Source organism: Sus scrofa, chromosome 9, assembly GCF_054392235.1.
Source record: "Sus scrofa isolate SSC_HxYL_T2T_F1_AM1 chromosome 9, Sscrofa_HxYL_maternal_Yorkshire_Landrace_v2.0, whole genome shotgun sequence".
NCBI classification, from domain to species: domain Eukaryota; kingdom Metazoa; phylum Chordata; class Mammalia; order Artiodactyla; family Suidae; genus Sus; species Sus scrofa.
This window is the reverse complement of record NC_139391.1, coordinates 52,811,740-52,829,325: the sequence shown is the minus strand read 5'-3', so window position 1 is coordinate 52,829,325 and position 17,586 is coordinate 52,811,740. Positions and strand designations below refer to the sequence as shown.

Below are 17,586 nucleotides of genomic sequence, written 5' to 3'. Positions count from 1 at the left end.
GCCTCTCTTTCCCTGGGCCTCTGTTTTTCTAGCAGTACCATCTTCCCTGGAGGTGAGGGGGGACTGACCCAAACAGGGAAACCACACCAGTGCCTGCAACTCTGGTCAGGCATCCATACAGAGTAGGACTTGTGCGTAGACAGAGCTCTGGCTGCTATAGGAAGATGAAAGGAAGCACCCCAAGGTCCCCATGCAAGTCCTCAGATGTCAGAAAAGGGACCTAAGTACCAGAGCTTTGACAAAGGGAAAAACTGAAGCCCAGTGTTCATTGGTGCTACGGCCATGGGGCAATGGGCCACTATCGGGGTGAGTGGCCCTCAGCACAATGTACACTTAGCCAATTACAGGGAAGCTGTGACTCCCCAAGAGCTTTCCTTCCTGCCTTGGGTTTGAGAGATCTGGGTCAGCTGCTCCTTTCCCCCAATTTACCCTGCCAGCAGGTGTCTGAAGCAGCAGAGACAAGCTAATCAAAGCTGCTGGCAGTTAAAAATAAATCTCAAGTGTCAAGGAGACGCTCCATATCGGAGGTGAGTCTAGGAGGAGGGAGGGTGGCAGCAACGGCTGCTGTTTCTCTCTTGTCCACATCAGGGATTGAGGGGAGATCTTCAATCAGTTTCTCCTGGTTTTGCATAGTTTTTTCCTCTGCTCCTACTACTCAACACTTGGGGCTCAGGCAAGCAGCCGAGACAATACCTAGGAACTTCTTAGAAATAACAAAACTTGGGAGTTCCTGTCGTGGCGCAGTGGTTAACAAATCCAACTAGGAACCATGAGGTTGCGGGTTCGATCCCTGCCCTTGCTCAGTGGGTTAACGATCCGGCATTGCCATGAGCTGTGGTGTAGGTTGCGGACGCGGCTCGGATCCCGCGTTGCTGTGGCTCTGGCGTAGGCCGGCGGCTACAGCCCCGATTCAACCCCTAGCCTGGGAACCTCCATATGCCGCAGAAGCAGCCCAAAGAAATGGCAAAAAGACAAAAAAAAAAAAAAAAAAAAAAAAGAAAGAAAGAAATAACAAAACTCAGAGCCCCACCCTCACCCGAAGCTGAATCTTTTTTTTTAGGGCCACACCCATGGCATATGGAAGTTCCCAGGCTAGGGGTCCAATTGGAGCTATAGCTGCTGGCCCACACCACAGCCACAGCAATGCCAGATCCAAGCCACACCACAGTTCAAAGAAATGCCAGATCCTTAACCCACTGAGTGAAGCCAGGGATTGAACCCTCATCCTCATGGAAACTAGTCGGGTTTGTTATTGCTGAGCCATGACGGGAACTCCCCGAAGCTGCATTTTAATGAGTTTCCTGGCATTGGGTGAATTGGTCTTTGCATTAAGTTTAGAGATGTGTTACTAAGTTTTCAGAGTTGCTGGAAGTCTGACTCTTGGGGTCTGTCCTGGGAAGCATGGATGGTGTGGTTACCGTCTCCCCCCACCTCTCCTCTCTGAATCCTTCAGGACCATCCATCATAAGGTCCAGGAAGAATCCCAGGGAGGAGGATACTTCAGACTCCAGTCAGTCCCAATGGCAAAGTTCAAATCCATCTAGGATGTCCACACTCAGCCAGGGGCATTAGGGAGCCAAGACCTGTGGGGGCCCCCTCCTGGGCAGGTGGGGCTTGGTCTGGCCAGCAGGTTCCTTTATGGAGGTGTGTCCCCATCAGTTAAAGGCCTCCATGTGGGTTTTCTAAGCCTGATGTGGTCTAGTCTTGGTAAGGAAATGGCCACTGTAGGGACCAACAGCAGCCTTAGTGCAGAGCTGAAACAAAGACTCCTGTAGGGACAAGCTCTTGTCCAAATGGAACGTCCCCGCATTCTCTATCCTTGTCTCTCTATTTCAGGATGGAAGGCATAGGTGGTGTCTCAGAAAGAAAACCCAAAGGGAAGGGTGTTGGTTCACGAAGTTTTCTGGGATACATTGGATTTTTTTTTTTTTTTTTTTTTTTTTTTTGTCTTTTTAGGGCTGCACCTGCGGCATATGGACGTTCCCAGACCGGGGGTCAAATCGGAGCTGCCACTACCAGCTTACACCACAGCCACAGCCATGCCAGATCTGAGCTGTGTCTGCGAACTACACCACAGCTCATGGCAACGCTGGATCCTTAGCCCATTAAGTTAGGCCAGGGATCGAACCCTTGTTCTTATGGATACTAGTCAGTTTCATCACTGCTGAGCCATGATGGGAACTCCAGACACACTGAATTTTTAGGATGAAATAAACCTTTTGCATGCTCATTGGAATGATAGCTACAGAGTAACTATCTTCAGCTACTAGTTACTTCAGTAACTATCTTCAGGGAGGAGATGGCCATGGTTGTGGTCCTCCAGGTATCTTAGGATGAATGATTAACCAGGTCCTAAAGGATGTGGATGAGTCCGCTCCACAGTTGTGTTTTGAGCACCACAGTGTCCTAGGGACTCCCCACACAGTCCAGTCACAGAGAGCACTTGGGGTCTCAGCAAAGGCTGAGAGCAGGGTGTATCCGAGGGGCCCAGCCCTCCACAAGCAGAAGCATGAACTGGGAGGGGCAGCCTTGTTTCTGAGGGAGCTGGGAGCATCGACTCCCACCCGGGCCAACCTCCATGATTAGTATGCGTGGAGGGGAGAGTAATTAGATGCTGCTCTTGGAGACGAGATGCTCCCGTTCTTGATGGTACCTGATTATCTATTTCCTTGGGAGGATGAAAGAAGGGTCCTTAGGATTTCTGTCTGAGCCTGAGCTTGGCTCTCCTCTTCCCTTTATGAGAGGCGACACAGAGGCCACTCTGCTGACCAGGAAGGTGCTTGGCTTCATATTAATGGCTTTCTTTTAAAAGAACAATGAGCCACCTTAACCCATAGCCCAGCAGTTCCACACCCCGCCCAAGCCCTCATGCATATTCATCCTGCTTCAAAGAGCACAGCATGGAATATGCAAATTGGCCAGGCAGGCGCTGGTTGGCATTTTGATAATAGCTTTGTCTGAAAAACCCCAGAGACATGCACACATACATTTAGTTCCCTCTCTCTCTCCCTCCCTCTCTTTCTTTCCTTCCTCTATCCTCTGTCTGCCTTCATTCTCTCTTCCACTCCCCACCTGCCCAAGAACAGGAAAATGAATCACACAACCAGAGAAGCCAGTGTGTGAAAGGCCAGGTGTCTGCATTCAATCCCAGTGTATTTCTACTTCTCTCTCCTCTCCTCCTTGAACAGAATCTTTTTGTTTTTCCCATCAAAGGTCCAGATCTGACAATGCCCCAGGCCTGCCCTCTGCTCTCAGTGGCCTCCCCGCTTTGTCTGGGGCCCATTCTGGGCTCTATCTCCCAGAGATAAGCTTCCTTTTCCTTCTTCCTTCGTTCAACCTGGTTTTACTCTCAGTGGTCAAGACCAAAAAAAATCCAAGAACCCGGCCTTGCCCTCTGAACAAGAGGAAAAGAGTCACCTACAGGGCCAAGAGTGCGGGAGGCTTAGATGTCAGCTGTCATCTCTGACAGATCTCAGGACTCAGCCGTTCCTGACCTCACGCATCCATCCCCACGACACTTCTGAGCAATCATCAGCAAGGGCACAATGGACCTTGCTGGTGCCCATTTCTTTGTCCCAGTCCGTTGACAGTTCACAGTGTCTTCTCCGCCAGGACTAGCTTCCCCAGGCCCCTCCTGCAGCCCCAGCCCCCCTCCTAGAAAGGTATGGAGAGCAAGGTCTTAAGGACCTAGGTCCTGCCACCTCCTGCTCCCCCAAGTGTAAATGGTTCCAGTGGGAGCAGGTGGGCTCCTGTGGGAGAAACAGGCTAAAGCATGGGTCCCATATCTTTGAAACTGTTTCATCTGGGAGACTTAGAGGAGGAAAACCCTCAAGGATTTCAGGGAAGATGGGAGCTTCTGCCTTTGACCCTGAAGGCCAGGCCTGGTCAAGCCAAAGCTCAGAAGGCAAAGTACCTCATAGGCAGAGCATGGGTTTGGGGCTTAGGTTAAAAAAATCCCAGCTCTACTACATATTTACTAAATAATTTTGAGAAAAGTTAATTTCTCTGAGCCTGTCTCTTTATTTTAGAAATAGGAATATTAACATTAATAATAATGCCAGTAACTCAGTTGTTTTGAATCATTTACAGTATCTTATATATGCTAAATGCTCAATAAATTCTGATTTGTTTATTTGGCTGAAATCATGCATATGGAAGTTCTTAGTCCAGGGATCGAACCCCAGACACAGGAGTGAACCGAGCCACTGCCTTGGCAACTCTGGACCCTTAACCTGCTGTGCCACAAGGGAATTCCACTTATGACTTATTTTTGCTGGTAAACGTCAAGGAATGTAGAGAAAGGGCCAGGCCCACTGACTTCTTGAGCCTCATTATTTTTTCAATCCAATAGATGCAGAAGACCTGAAAGCCAAACCAAAACAAGATAGGATGTGGGAGTTCCCGTCATGGCGCAGTGGTTAACGAATCCGACTAGGAACCATGAGGTTTCGGGTTCGATCCCTGCCTTTGCTCAGTGGGTTAAGGATCAAGTGTTGCCGTGAGCTGTGATGTAGGTCGCAGACGCGGCTTGGATCCCGCGTTGCTGTGGCTCTGGCATAGGCTGGCGGCTACAGCTCTGATTAGACCCCTAGCCTGGGAACCTCCATATGCCGTGGGAGCAGCCCAAGAAATGACAAAACAAACAAACAAACAAACAAACAAAGATAGGATGTGGCCTGTTCCCCTAGATTCAGCCTCACCCCACCCTTCCTCCTCTCTAAATCCTGCTTAGTGTTGGCCCATCTGATTCTAGAACCAGTGACTTCTGGGCTCTCCTGGACAAGGAGACGGGCAGAGCTGGACCATATTCTGGTTTCTCAGCAGGTCTATTGGTGGGGAAGTGGGGGGGTGGGGGGTGGAGAGCAAAAAGTCATATTTATTTTCATTGTCAGGGATACAGGTAGAGTGACAGAAGACGAAGCACACAGACCCCCCCAGACACACACACAGAAGCCTCACATACTTTATGATCAGGCCGCACAGGTGGGGACATGAGGATTAATTCAAGAGGCGTGAGGAATTCCCATTGTGGCACAGCAGTTAAGGATCTGGCATTGCTGCAGCTATGGTATAGGTCACAGCTATGGCTTGGATTTGTCTTTGGCCCAGGAACTTCTATATGCCATGGGTGCCCCCCCAAAATAATAATAAATAGAGTTTCGAGACTGGAATTGCAGATCTCCTTATATGAAAGAAGCCTGGAAGAAAGCTTTTTGAGGGTTTCTTCTTCTTCCATCTGCCCCCAGAGGGCAGCTCTCAGCTCTTGGCCTTGAAGCTGGAGGGGTCAGGGGAGTCTGTGCAAACTTTGGCCTTTCTGCCCTGGGAGGCGCCAGGCTTCCAAGGCTGCAGGTGGATGGTAAGTAAAGGGAGGAAGACAATTTTCTTTTTTTTCTTTTTTTTTTTTGTGGCGAGCGGAAACAAATCCAATAAGGAACGATGAGGTTGCAGTTTTGATCCCTGGCCTCACTCAGTGGGTTAAGGATCTGGTGTTGCTGTGGCGTAGGCTGGCAGCTGCAGCTCCAATTCCCCCTAGCCTGGGAACTTCTATATGCTGCAGGAGTGGCCCTGAAAAGACAAAACAAAACAAAACAAAAAACAAAATGCCCCTACAGCTGCACCCTTGGATGATCTGGTCTAGCAGATCAAGAAGGAGCTGCACCTCCGAAGCTGCTGGGTGATTTTACTTTATATTTTATCTTAATTTTTTTTTTTTTTTTTTTTTTTTTTTTTTTTTTTTTTGCTTTTTAGGGCCACACCTGCGGCATATGGAGGTTCCCAGCTTAGGGCTTGAATCAGAGCTATAGCCATCAGCCTACACCACAGCCATAGCAACATGGAATCTGAGCCGAGTCTGCAAACTACACCACAGCTCACAGCAACGCTGGATCCCTAACCCACTGAGTGAGGCCAGGGATCAAACCCAAAACCTATTGGTTACTAGTCGTTTTCCCTGAGCCGCAACGGGAACTCCTGCTGGATGATTTTAAAGTGCCGCCAGCTGAGAAGTCCCTGGGGGTCGGGGCTGGGGGAGAGACGAAGCTGCCACTGGGCCGGAGGTACTGGGGGATTTCATCAGTAGGGAGCTAGGTTATCACCTCCTTCCAAAACGTGAGCCTGCGTGGATACACAGTGCCTTATGGTCAAAAAGGCATCAGCAAGTGTGGAGCAGACTGGCTGCTGGGAACCTGGACTGATATGTCAGTCTCAGCTTCTTCAGCAGAGGTGGGATTGTCCTGAGGAGCTGAGGACCCACTGCTCTGTCGTCCACAGGACTCGAGTTTCACAGAAACTCAGCTGAAAGGGGACATGGGAACATAGCGACCATCCTTTCTCACCCCAGGCTGTGCAGGTAAGGATGTTAATTTAGATGGTCCCTGTGTGTGAGGGGACATATTGGCAGAATCTGGGCCAAATCCAGGGAACCTAGAGATCTTTTCCTGCCAAGGAGTCAGGAGAGGCCCACAGACAGGCAGGGCTGGCCTGAAATGAGTTTGCTGTAATAAAAATGTTGCAAGACCACAGGGGGAACAACCACCCAGAAATTCATGAAAGAACAGGTGGATGTGAGGGCTGCACATCCGAACTGAGTTCTCTGGATAATGCTTGGGTGTAATAAGACGAAAAAAAAAATCTGAAAATGAAAAGGTATAATGAGATATACACAACTGAAGGGAATTGTCTTAAATGGCTGATTGTAATGAGATGTACATAAATTGTAAGGCTTGTAATGAAATGAAAAAAAAATTTTGCCTGATAATACTGGGTGTAATGTCTACACCTGAAATAAGTCGTCTCAGTGCACTGAGTGTAATGAGATGCACATAATTTTAAAGAGTGTAATGAGATGAAAAATAAATCAAACCCTTGTCTTAAAATGAAAGAGGTGCTAAGATGCACACACCTGAAGGGCATTGGCCTAAATGGGTTTGGTTTAATGAGATGCGTTTAATTTGCAAAGGGGCTAAATGAGATTGGCCCAGGGAGAAGCTGAGAAATGTAAAAGTGTAAGGTACACTTGAAAGGGATATAATCAAACCTGCCTGGTCTGTGGGATGGAAATAAGAGGCCACTGTAGAAATTCGTGGAGTCGAAGCCATCGGCACACTCTCTGCCAGGCCTCTCTGACCCTTGGCTGGGACGCTTGGCAAAGTTGAATTATCCTCTGTCCGCCATACGATGCCAGGCATACAGTAGGCATATGTGGATGCTCCCTGAATGTGTAACTGGCTCAGGGGGTTGTAGTGTATTTAACAAAAGGAGGTTAAAGGGAGGTTAAAACGAGGAACTTCTAAAAGGCAACTGAAAGCTGTTTTCTGAGAGCAATGTTTCTCAAAGTCTTCAGGCATCTTGTCTTGGAATCTGGGAAAAAGTTGGTTGTGAGGCCTAAACTGCATATGTAACAAGAAACCCTTAGAGTTCCCGCTGTGGGTTAAGAATCCAACTGCAGTGGCTAAAGTTGCTTCGGAGGGAGGTGAGGCTTCCATTCCTGGCCTGGTGCAGTAGGTAAAAGGATCAGGCGTAGGTGGCAGCTGCAGTTCATATTTACTCCCTGGCCTGGAAACTTCTGTGATGCCATAAAAAACAAAGCGAGGGGAGTTTCCCTCATGGCTCAGGGGAAACGAATTTGACTAGCATCCAAGAGGACGCAGGTTCGATCCCTGGCCTCACTCAATGGGTTAAGGATCCAGCATTGCCATGAGCTGTGGTGTGGGTCACAGACAAGGCTCGGATCTGGTGTTGCTGTGGCTGTGGTTGGAAGCTGTAGCTACAATTCGACCCCTAGCCTGGGAACCCTCATGTGCCGAGGGTGTGGCCCTAAAAAGACCAAAAAAAAAAAAGAAGAAGCAAGAGAGTTCCTGTTGTGGCTCAGCAGGTTACAAACCCAACTAGTATCCATGAGAATGGGGGTTCAGTCCCTGGCCCTGCACAGTGGATTAAGGATCTGGCATTCCTGTGAGCTGTGGTGTAGGTTGAAGATATGGCTGCAAGTGCCGCTCTAAAAAGCAAAAAACGAAATCAAACCAAAAAGAAAAAAAAAACAAAAAAAAAAAACAAACAAAAAAACAAAACGAGCCACCCTAGTGGTTTTCATGCCCCAAGGCTCACAATTGCCTCTGGAGCCCAGGTAGGCAGGTAACATATGAATGAAGTTTTCTGGATGTAAAACACAGGTACCTTTGCAATTAAAGGTGGGATATTCTTCACTTCCACAAATATATTTCCTCCATTTTTTTCCCAAGCAGAGCTCTCTTGGACTATCTTGTTTTCTTCCTGATGGAGCAATGAGTATAGAGATATATTTTCTTTTTAAAAACAACCATTCAAATATTGGAGGGAAAGGCAAAACAAGGAAAAGAAAAAAAGGAAAGAGGAAGCATAACCAGCCAAAGAACCAACCAGAGTGACATCCCAGTAATAAATGGCAGCTGGCCCTCAGCCTCCACGTTGGGAGACCATGTGAGTGGCCAATGTCCCAACAACCTGAAGATCATGTCGTCAGGGGCAGCAATGACTCAACGACACCCTACTTGTGACTTTGTGAAAATATAGGTCCCAAGTTGCCCGGCCACCCAGTTCTTCAAGGGAAACCAGGAATCTGAATTTTGTTTTGTCTTGTTTTTTTAGGGCCACACCTGCAGCATTTGGAATTTCCCAAGCTGGGGGTCAAATCAGAGTTGAAACTGCCAGCTTACACCACAGCCACAGCAAGGCAGGATCTGAGCCATGTCTGAACCTACAGCAAAACTCACAGCAACACCGGATCCTTAACCCACTGAGCAGGGCCAGGGATTGAACCTATATCCTCATGGATAGTAGTCGGATTTGTTACTGCTAAGCCACAATAGGACACCCTGATTTTTTTTTTTTTTTTTTGGTAGTGCCTTGGGCATGTGGAAATTCCCTGCCCAGGGTGCTTTGAACCTGATTCACGGCAGCAACCCAAGCCACGGCAGTGGCAATGCTGGATCCTTAACACACTGGGACCTCCAGGAATCTGAATTTTTATGTGCAATCTTCTAACTTGAATGCTGGCTTCAAAAAATATATGGTCCAAACAAAACATATCTGTGAACTGACTTTGACCTGAGCACCTCCTGTTTGCAGCTCTGAATGACCAAGTTTGAGGTCATTGTCCTAGGATGCCATCAACCATTACAGGGATGTTCCAAGCTGGCTTTCGGTCTCAATCTTCTCCTTGAATGTGAATTCCCTGAAGGCAAGAGCTGTGTCTTTGTTGATCACAGCTGTGTCCTCAGTGTCTAAAACTCCCTGGGACAGAGTCACTGCCCGTTTAATACATGAATGAATGAGTCCGTGCTGGCTGCAGAGGTGACAGTCACTGCTCTCATCTGGTCACATCCAAGGTGGCAGAGAGGTCCTTTGGTCCAGGAAGTTGAGCCCTGGTCATGAACTTCCCTGAGCAGGAATCTTCCAACAAGAAAGGTCTTCCCTGATGGGCTCAGGGTTGGGGCCAGAAGTCAGTCTAAACATTTCCCAGGGCCCTGATACCACAGCTCCATCTGGGGTAAAGGAAACCTCCCCATCCCCACCCCATCTCTCGTTTCCACAAGGCTGTGGCTCATCTTCTTCATGGGCTGGATGGAATTGGGGTTGCGCACAGACAAAGGTTTCCACCTTCTCAAAACACAACCACCCATGTCTCAAATGATTTGAGAAGACCCTTTTTAGTTGGCAGTGTGGCTTAAAAGATGGCAGAACTTGAGAGAAATAGTTAGGGGTGGGAGAGGCTGGGCCAGAATACCCTGTAATTTCTTAGTCATGTTTCCTAAGATGTATTTTGTGCAATACTAATATCATTGGATAGATATTACCTGGGGGGAAAAAGATAAAATACATTTGGGGAATGTGTTAAAGAGGAAAACAGGTTCTTTCCTGCAGGACTTTTCAGAGCCTTTACTATACTAATGCACATTGTGAACTCCTCTACCAAAATGTAATATGCAGCTCATCCTAGGCTAATTTGGCCATGGATTTTTTTTTTTTTAAGATAACTTATCAATAGTGTGTTCCTTGGAAAACATTGCTTTGAAAGCTGTCTTCCTGGCTCTGGGAGGTGAGGTTCCAGATATCATCTTCCTGTTGCTCTTGAGAGATTTTTTTCACTGCCAGAGGCAGGGTCCTGTTTGCAGAACTCTCCAGATATGATGTGCTTGGCCTCTGGGAGGGCGGTGACACTGTGCGGAGGCCGGCTTAGCCCGTGCAACTGCTCCCTGTCCCCTCTTCAGCCTGGCCAGAGGGCATCTGCTGCTAAGTGTAACTCTCCAAGCTCAGTGAATTGGAACAAGGAACTCCCCCTCCCCCACGCTAGACATCTCAGCACAGGGCCTAGATAAGGAAACCTCAGGAGTACCTCCTGTGGCTCGGCAGTAAAGAACCCCACTAGTATCCATGAGGATGTGGGTTTAATCCCTGGCCTCGCTCAGTGGGTTAAGGATCTGGTGTTGCTGTGACCTGTGGTGTAGGCTGTAGACGTGGCTGGGGTCCTGTGTTGCTGTGGCTGTGGCTGACAGCTGCAGCTCCGATTCAACCCTTAGCCCAGGAACTTCCATACACTGCACATGCAGCCCTAAAAAAAAAATAAATAAATAAAATAAAATAAAATAAAAAGAAGGGAAAAGAAAACCTCCAGGCTAAAAGTAGCAAGAAAGCTTGCCTCTCATTTAACCGGAGAGATTAGCTGCCTCTAAATTTCTTCCCACCCTAGAGAATGCAGTGCTGAACTCTGGGGTTCAAAGGGCAGGCTCCCCTCTGGACATAGCTCCTAGATTCAGCGTGGCAATCGAAACTGCCTCTCCTTCCCGATTTCTGGGACTTTTCACCTGAGTGCAGGTGTGCCAGGGCTGGGGAGAGGCAGTGTTGGCTCCAACTCAGGAGAGAGGAGCAGGTTCTGAGTTCCCCTGCTGTGGGGGCAGACTGCCAGGAGAGGGCACTGCAGAGCCTCCTGTCTTCCCTCCTTATCTCTGTCTCGGGGGGACACGTGCTGTGAGTGTGCCCAACTTGGCTGTCTTCCTCCCCACGCAGGTAAACTGAGGACACCCACAAACCCCTCTTCCTTGGTCCTTTCATAGGAGTCAGGCCAACAAGGAATATGCTGAGGCCTCCAAATTTTTTCTGGTCCAGGGTCCCCCTAACGCTTAGCCACAGAAAAAGATAATTGCGCACCAGAATTATGGTAGGTAATAAGGTTTACTGAAAACTCGGCCACATTCAGTACTGGTTTGGTGGATACATCAGAAGAGGTTGCATAACATTAGGCAGGTGGAGGGGGCTGGGAGGAGGACGTGTGGGCACATGTGTGCAGGTGTGCCTGTGCTGGGGTGGGATGCCTGTCCAAAGTGATAAGTGGAAGTGGGTGTGTATGTGAGTGTGCAAGAAAAATGAACCAGAACAGGAAATGTATTTTATCCCACTGCACATTGCAAAAGTCTCACGCCAAAAAAGCTAGACTTTCCTCTACTTATGGCATCAAAAGGGAGTAAAAAATGATTGGATCACCCAGATTATAAATAAGGTTATTTGTTTCTCAAAAATCCCTATTAAAACATTAAATATCAGCTCTTTTGGGGAAGAAATACATTCATTTCAGGGAGACCTTGGGCAAGCCACCATCCTTTTGCTCCACCTTGGAGGGCCCTGGTGGGGGGCCCTCAAGTTGAGCCAGGCAGCCGCTAACATCCTGCCACTGATGGACATGGTCAACGCACAGCTGACAAATGAGGCTGCAAGTCCATTCAATTCGACTCAATGGAAAACACGTGTGATCAGTCCCGTCATTCACAGCCATGGGGTTGGGGGGGACAGGAGGATGGGGTGCCAATCCTGGGGGCCCAGTTGGGGTGGGAGGGTGTGTGTGAGGGCAGATGGTGGCAAGGCTCCTCCTCCTCGTGGAGCCCCAGTTCCTCCAGTGCTGTGAAAATGATGGTGTGTAGAACAGTGAGGCGGGGGTGGGGGCGGGGCACCACTTGGCTTCTGGGTGCCCTTTTTCTGGGCCCTCCCCCACACTTTGGATATTGATGGGAAGAGGGATGTAGCACCTTCTCCAACCCCTGACTTCCCACTGGGCTGGATGCTTCTTTCCAAAGTTTCTTCTGCCCTCTCTGAGGGAGAGTGTGAAGACGAGAGGATGAAGGCTGGTGGAGCCAGCCTGGGAGCAGGGGGATAGCAGTGAGGGACAGAAGGGGTGGGCAGATTCCAGGCTAACTTGGCTCCACCCTCTCCGATGGCCTGTGGAGGGGGCGGAACGTCTGAGGAGCTCCATCCGCGGGCTGGAACTTCTGGGATGAGACACCGTTGTTCTGTTGGTACAGGAGCTGAGTTCTGTGACCACCTAGGGACGGCTATATCCCCAAAGTCACTTTGACATGGCTCCTAGCCCAGGTTCTGCCATCTCCTTGGGTCCTGGAGCCAACCCAGGTGAAGGGATTCCTCTTAGCCTCTATAATTTGAGCCATCAGCTTACCAGTGGTTTCCAGGAGAGAGAGAGAAGATGGCGCTGGGGGCTCCCATCCCTCTCTCCCAAGTCCACAGTTGCTTGTGCCCATAGACAGGGTCTTGGAGGACCCACCCTGATCTGCAAGGTGTGATGCCTCATGTCCTCCCCCTTCTCTAGCCACGGGTCATGTGTTCAGGCTCCCTCCTGCCCTTGAATGTCTCTCAAAGGATCTGAGAACTCTCTGGAGGTGGAACCCAGACCCCCTTTGTCCCTCCCTTTCCTCCTACTCTGCCCCCTGGCAAAGGCTCACTCTGAGCAGCACTGATCTACCTCACAGTGCAGGGCTTGTAAACAACTCAAGTCCTTCAGTGGGGGGCGGGGACCGTGGTGCCATCTGTCCTCAGTGATTCGGTGAGTCCAGGTCTCACTCCTGCCTTTCAGTTCAGGTTGCCTGATCGGCCCCACCAAACAGAGTCCTCTGCAGTTCCAGGGAAGTGGGGCTGGGGTACTCGCTGAAGCTTGATGGTTGGGAAGGAGCAGGTGTTTCCTCTGCATTTCTTCCAGCTACTGATTTTGGGAAGCTAGGGCCCAACTTCCTCGGTGCTGCCTGCCCGTGTCCCCTTCCCCCCAACCCTGAAGCCCTCCTGACGACACTCCTCTCCTGCTTGGTGATCAATGCCATCTGGGCTGCCTGACTACTCCAGGGAGTCACTGTGTTCCAAGCCCAGGTCACTGACATTCGTCGTCTGCAGCTCGTCAGCCTCCTCCTCCAATTCCTCTTCCTCCTCCTCCTCCATCTCATCCTCATCTTCTTCTTCTGTCCCATCCAATGAGTCATCATGTGCAGCCATCATAGCCTGCTGCATGGCCATGGTGGCATTGTCTGAGGACAGGGACTGCAGGTTGTCCAAGTTGAGGGAACCTACGTGAGAGAGGAAGGCATGGGTCAGGCCCAGGAAACCCAGTGCTGGGCCGAGTTTGATGGGTGGTGAGGTCTTAAGCTGGACAGTTCCCTGCTGTGAAGTCTCACGGTCAGCTACTCCCTGCCCCATTCCAAGCAGCGGCACTCCTGGGTACCGTATCCTGAGCATCTTCTATGTAAGTATGTCAAACGCTGTAGACTTTCGAAGAATTCAGTAAGTAGATTTTTATCATTCCCATTCTAAAGAGGAGGAAACAGACTCAGTTGAGTCATTTGCTCAAGGTGACACAGCCAGGCCTGATACGCGGGGATTCTGTCCTCTGGCTGGTTGAGCTCACAATCTGTTGATTTCTACTATGCCTCTGAAGACTACTGCCCACCACACAGGAGCTGGTACATGGCCATATACACGCACGTGGACATGAAGGTATGTTCGCACACGTGGACACCTCCACTCCACTTCCCACACAGAGCCAGCTGCACACGCCAAGCTATAAAATGTCACGCTCATTGAATTATTCATTGTGCACCAGGCGACCAGCAATTAGAAAAGTGTATGTGGAGGGTGTGATGGATAAGCTGGGAAAACAAAGCTCTTCCTGGCCTCCGTTCACAAGCCAGCTGCCTGCCTGGTATTTATAGATGGCCCTGGCTCTTGGGGAGCTGCGCAAGCACGGATGGCTCTTAGGGTGGGTGTGGGAGTGAGGAGGGGGCTCTGCTGAGCAGCCATTGACTCAGATGACCACCGGCTGACTCCCACACATCGCTGGGAGATTGCCTTTGGCTTGTTAAAGTATGTGCAAACCCCCTTCATTCAGGCTTGCGTCCATCCTGTGATGGGATCGGGTGGGGATAACTCCCCTACTGACTGAGCCGACAAGCAGGTGAGGAGACATTCAGCCCTTGCTCTGTGTCCAGCCTAACCTGCAGGAGCTCCAGGGCCCCCTCCCATCCAGCCCCCGTCCAGCGTGCATTCAGCTCCAGTCCTTACCATCGGGGTTTGTCCCTGGGGCCCCACCCTGCTGCTGCAGCACCCCTGCAGCGATGGAGTTAGGCCAGAATCTTTGGGTGGGCCGGTGCTGCGACTTGATTTTCTTGGCTTTAGGGGCAGGGTCAGGGTTGCTGGCATCAAGCATGGGCTGTAGGATGCGCCTCCGGGCATTGATGAACCTGCTCAGGAATAAGATGGGGACCGTTAGTCACCACCAGGAGGAGGGGCGAGTGCACGTGTGTGTACAGAGAGTGCTGAGCTGCTTCCAGACTCTCGGCAGCTGGTCCTTGTATGGAACAGACTGGGGGCTGGTCTAGGGTATGAAAGCACAGCTGTGAAGAGCCCTGGGTACTGAGGAGCTCGTGAAGTCATCAGGGGCTTGGTGACCACAAACCGGTGTGGGATGAATGCATGAGGAGGCTCAGGTATCTCTGCTCTGGACCCGTCAGGATTGAACAGAGGAAGGAAGAGCCCTCTTAATCGAAGGCACTAATATCTGACCTCTCTCCAGAGGGCCAAGGGTCTGCTCCCATCCAGCCAGAACTTGCCCTCTGAGATATCCATGACAGTTCAGCCAGCCAGAGGCAGGGAAGGGGGTTGGAGGTGGGTGTCTCTGTGGGGTCAGAACCGCAAACTCCTCCCCTTCTTTCACACTCCCGGCTCTGCAGGAGGCTTCAGTTTGAGCCCCGTTCACATGGGGTGGTGAGTAGACCAGATGACCCTGGCGGCCCCTAGGATGCAGGCTTTCCTGTGTGTCTGTAGTGCAGGTGGGGCTGGTTTTTCTATTGGGTAAGAAGCTTCCAGTGGTTCCCAACACAGGTTCCCAGCAGAGGGCGCTGGGAAGCTGCAGATGAAGCTACAGGCACTGGATTCTGGCTTTCTGCTTCTAGCCCAGATGTGAGGGTGGGCCTGGTGTCTGCGCTGAGCCTGAGGCAGGGCTGCACACTCTAGCCTCTTTCCCCTGCTATACATTCCCTGCCCAGCAAGCAGCCCCTGGGGTCTGAGAGCCTCTGGGCATGTGATGCTAACTCACCAGTTATTCACTTGCAGAAGGGTGAGATTTGTCTGGGCCGCAATCTGTCTCTTCTCATCCTCCGTGGGGTAGGGGTGCTGAAACGAGAGGTGGAGGGCTAGTGAGGGGTGGGTGGTGATCTGGTCCCTAGAGACCATGCCCACCAGACGTGGCCACCATCCTGGACCAGGTAGCCCCAGTGGTTTGAAAGCCTAAACAGTGGAAAGTGCACTGTTTGTTCCCCAGAAAGAATAGGCCCAAGGCTTGGAGTGGGGCTGCTTGGAGCCTGTGAAGGGCCACCGGCCCTCTGCCCAGCTCCCTTATGATGAGGGACCAAGTGGTTTCCCAAGAGTCAGTACAGTTCAATAGTGATCACTTCCAAGGCACTTTCACAGCCTCACTTGGCCCTCACAACCACCCCCAGGCAGGCAGCTCAGGCCTCATCTATATTAGGATTTACAATGGCCTTAAAAGCTCATGGGACTCTCAGAAGGTGGTAACGGTGGTGAATGAATCCATTTAATTTGAACTGACATTTACCGATTATCTACTCTGTGTCCAGATTTACACAGGCATCCTAGGAGACAGAAGATAAATATAATGATAACTATGACTTGTATGACACTTTATAGCCTATGAAATGCTCTCATGCACTTAATTTCACTTAATAAAGCATATCACTACAACTCTGCAAGAGGCAGCTTAGATATTGTTATTCCCACTTTACAGATGAAGAAACTGAATGTCTCTTTCCCCCAGATGGTGGTGTCAGCTAGAAACAGTTCTTCTGAGTTTGGTCCAGTCTCCCCACCATCACTTCATGAGATGGAGTCGGTGTCTTTGTGGGGGTGAGTGAAGATGTGGGGCATGTGCACTGATTACCTGTTTGCCTCTCTCTCTTAGATTGTGCTCCATGAGGGCAGAGACCAAGTATTATTAATGTATCTCCACTGTCCTCCATGTGTAGATGACACATAAATGACTGCCCAGTGAAAGAAAGTGGAAAAGAGGCAGTAGGTGTTGCGGTGTGGGTAACAAGCATCGGAGAAACTTAGAAGGAGAGAGGTGTTGGCCAGAGTGTTGGGGAGGCTAACAGGTCACATTAAAGACTGGGAAAGTTTGGGTGGCAGTGAGTTAGGGGACCTTCCAAGATCCCACTGGGTGGCAAGCCCCATAATGACTGGGCCTGTGCATCTCTGTGTCTTCTCCAGGCTTTTGCACAACACCTGACACCCGGAAGGCTTGCAGTCAGTATAGGTGCCCCAAGTGTCTGAATGGGTCAGAGCCTTGCCTTGGCAGCCAGAGGATGTGCAGGCATTCTCAGGGTAGAGGCCCGAGGTGTCCGCAGGTCAGAATCATCCCTTACAATTGAGGTGGTAAGAGACAGTGGTGCTTGGCCTTTCCAAAGTCCCAAAGACTGGGACTCAGACTCTGGCTCTATCATGACTGTGAAATCTTAGGCCCCTCATTTAACACATCACGAAGTCCTCTGATGACTAAACAAAATTATATTGTAAAGTGCTCCAGAAGAGGTGGCTCTTCATAATATTATTGGATGATGTTGGTAAGATGCTTAAAGCTCTCCAAGGAATGAGCTTGAGATCAACAGCCTCAGTAGAACTCTCATTATCGGGGACAAAGAAAGCAACCTCTTCAGTGGCCTCGGCATCCCCTGACGGAAGCAATCAGGATCATGTGCTGTTTTAATTCACACCTCTGACCCTGACCACCACACCAAGGTAGCCAGGACTTGGGATCCATATAATATTAAGATTCTAACAAGAAGGCAAGCATATCAGTGTCACAGGAGCCAATTTCATCCTAACTGGGAAGGAACAGAGAGAGGTGGGGAGGAGAGACTGCAGGCCTCAGGGGCAGAAGAAGAGGGGCTCGGTGTGTTCTGGCACATTCAGGGGAGGGTGGTGGCCAAGCACTACCCCCTCAAGCCCCGTGCTCCACGGACTCGCCATCTCCTTGGGCTTCTCTTCATGATGAGCTGGTCTGAGAACACAGTAAAAAATATGGCCACTTGTTGGCCTTCCCGGGCCCTCCTAAGGCTCTTTGTGCCTTCGTGCCTTCATCCCTTTGCACATGCGGTTCCCTCCTCTGGAATGCTCTTTCTCCCACTTTTTCACTGCTTGTGTTTCTGAGCTTCTGCAAAGACCTATCAGAGATCAAGTCCTCTGTGAGGCCTTTTCCCACTCCCA

General features: G+C 50.1%; 2 protein-coding genes across 25 annotated transcripts in view; both read right to left on the bottom strand.

Moving 5' to 3' along the window:
• The window catches only part of ST3GAL4 (ST3 beta-galactoside alpha-2,3-sialyltransferase 4), a 1,054,305-nt gene that overhangs the window by 938,599 nt on the left and 98,120 nt on the right, over positions 1 to 17,586 (bottom strand). The gene's annotated exons all lie outside the window — the stretch shown is intronic.
• Positions 11,190 to 17,586, bottom strand: part of PKNOX2 (PBX/knotted 1 homeobox 2) — a 305,801-nt gene continuing 299,404 nt past the window's right edge. For all 24 annotated transcript variants that reach the window (XM_084976576.1, XM_021063089.2, XM_084976572.1 and 21 more), the window contains 3 exons: positions 15,401 to 15,477; positions 14,368 to 14,546; positions 11,190 to 13,376 (listed from right to left, as the gene is read on the bottom strand). In XM_084976576.1, coding sequence (XP_084832702.1) covers positions 13,150 to 13,376; positions 14,368 to 14,546; positions 15,401 to 15,477 — 483 coding nt within the window. In that variant the 3' untranslated portion in view covers positions 11,190 to 13,149. The remainder of the gene's footprint in view (positions 13,377 to 14,367; positions 14,547 to 15,400; positions 15,478 to 17,586) is intronic.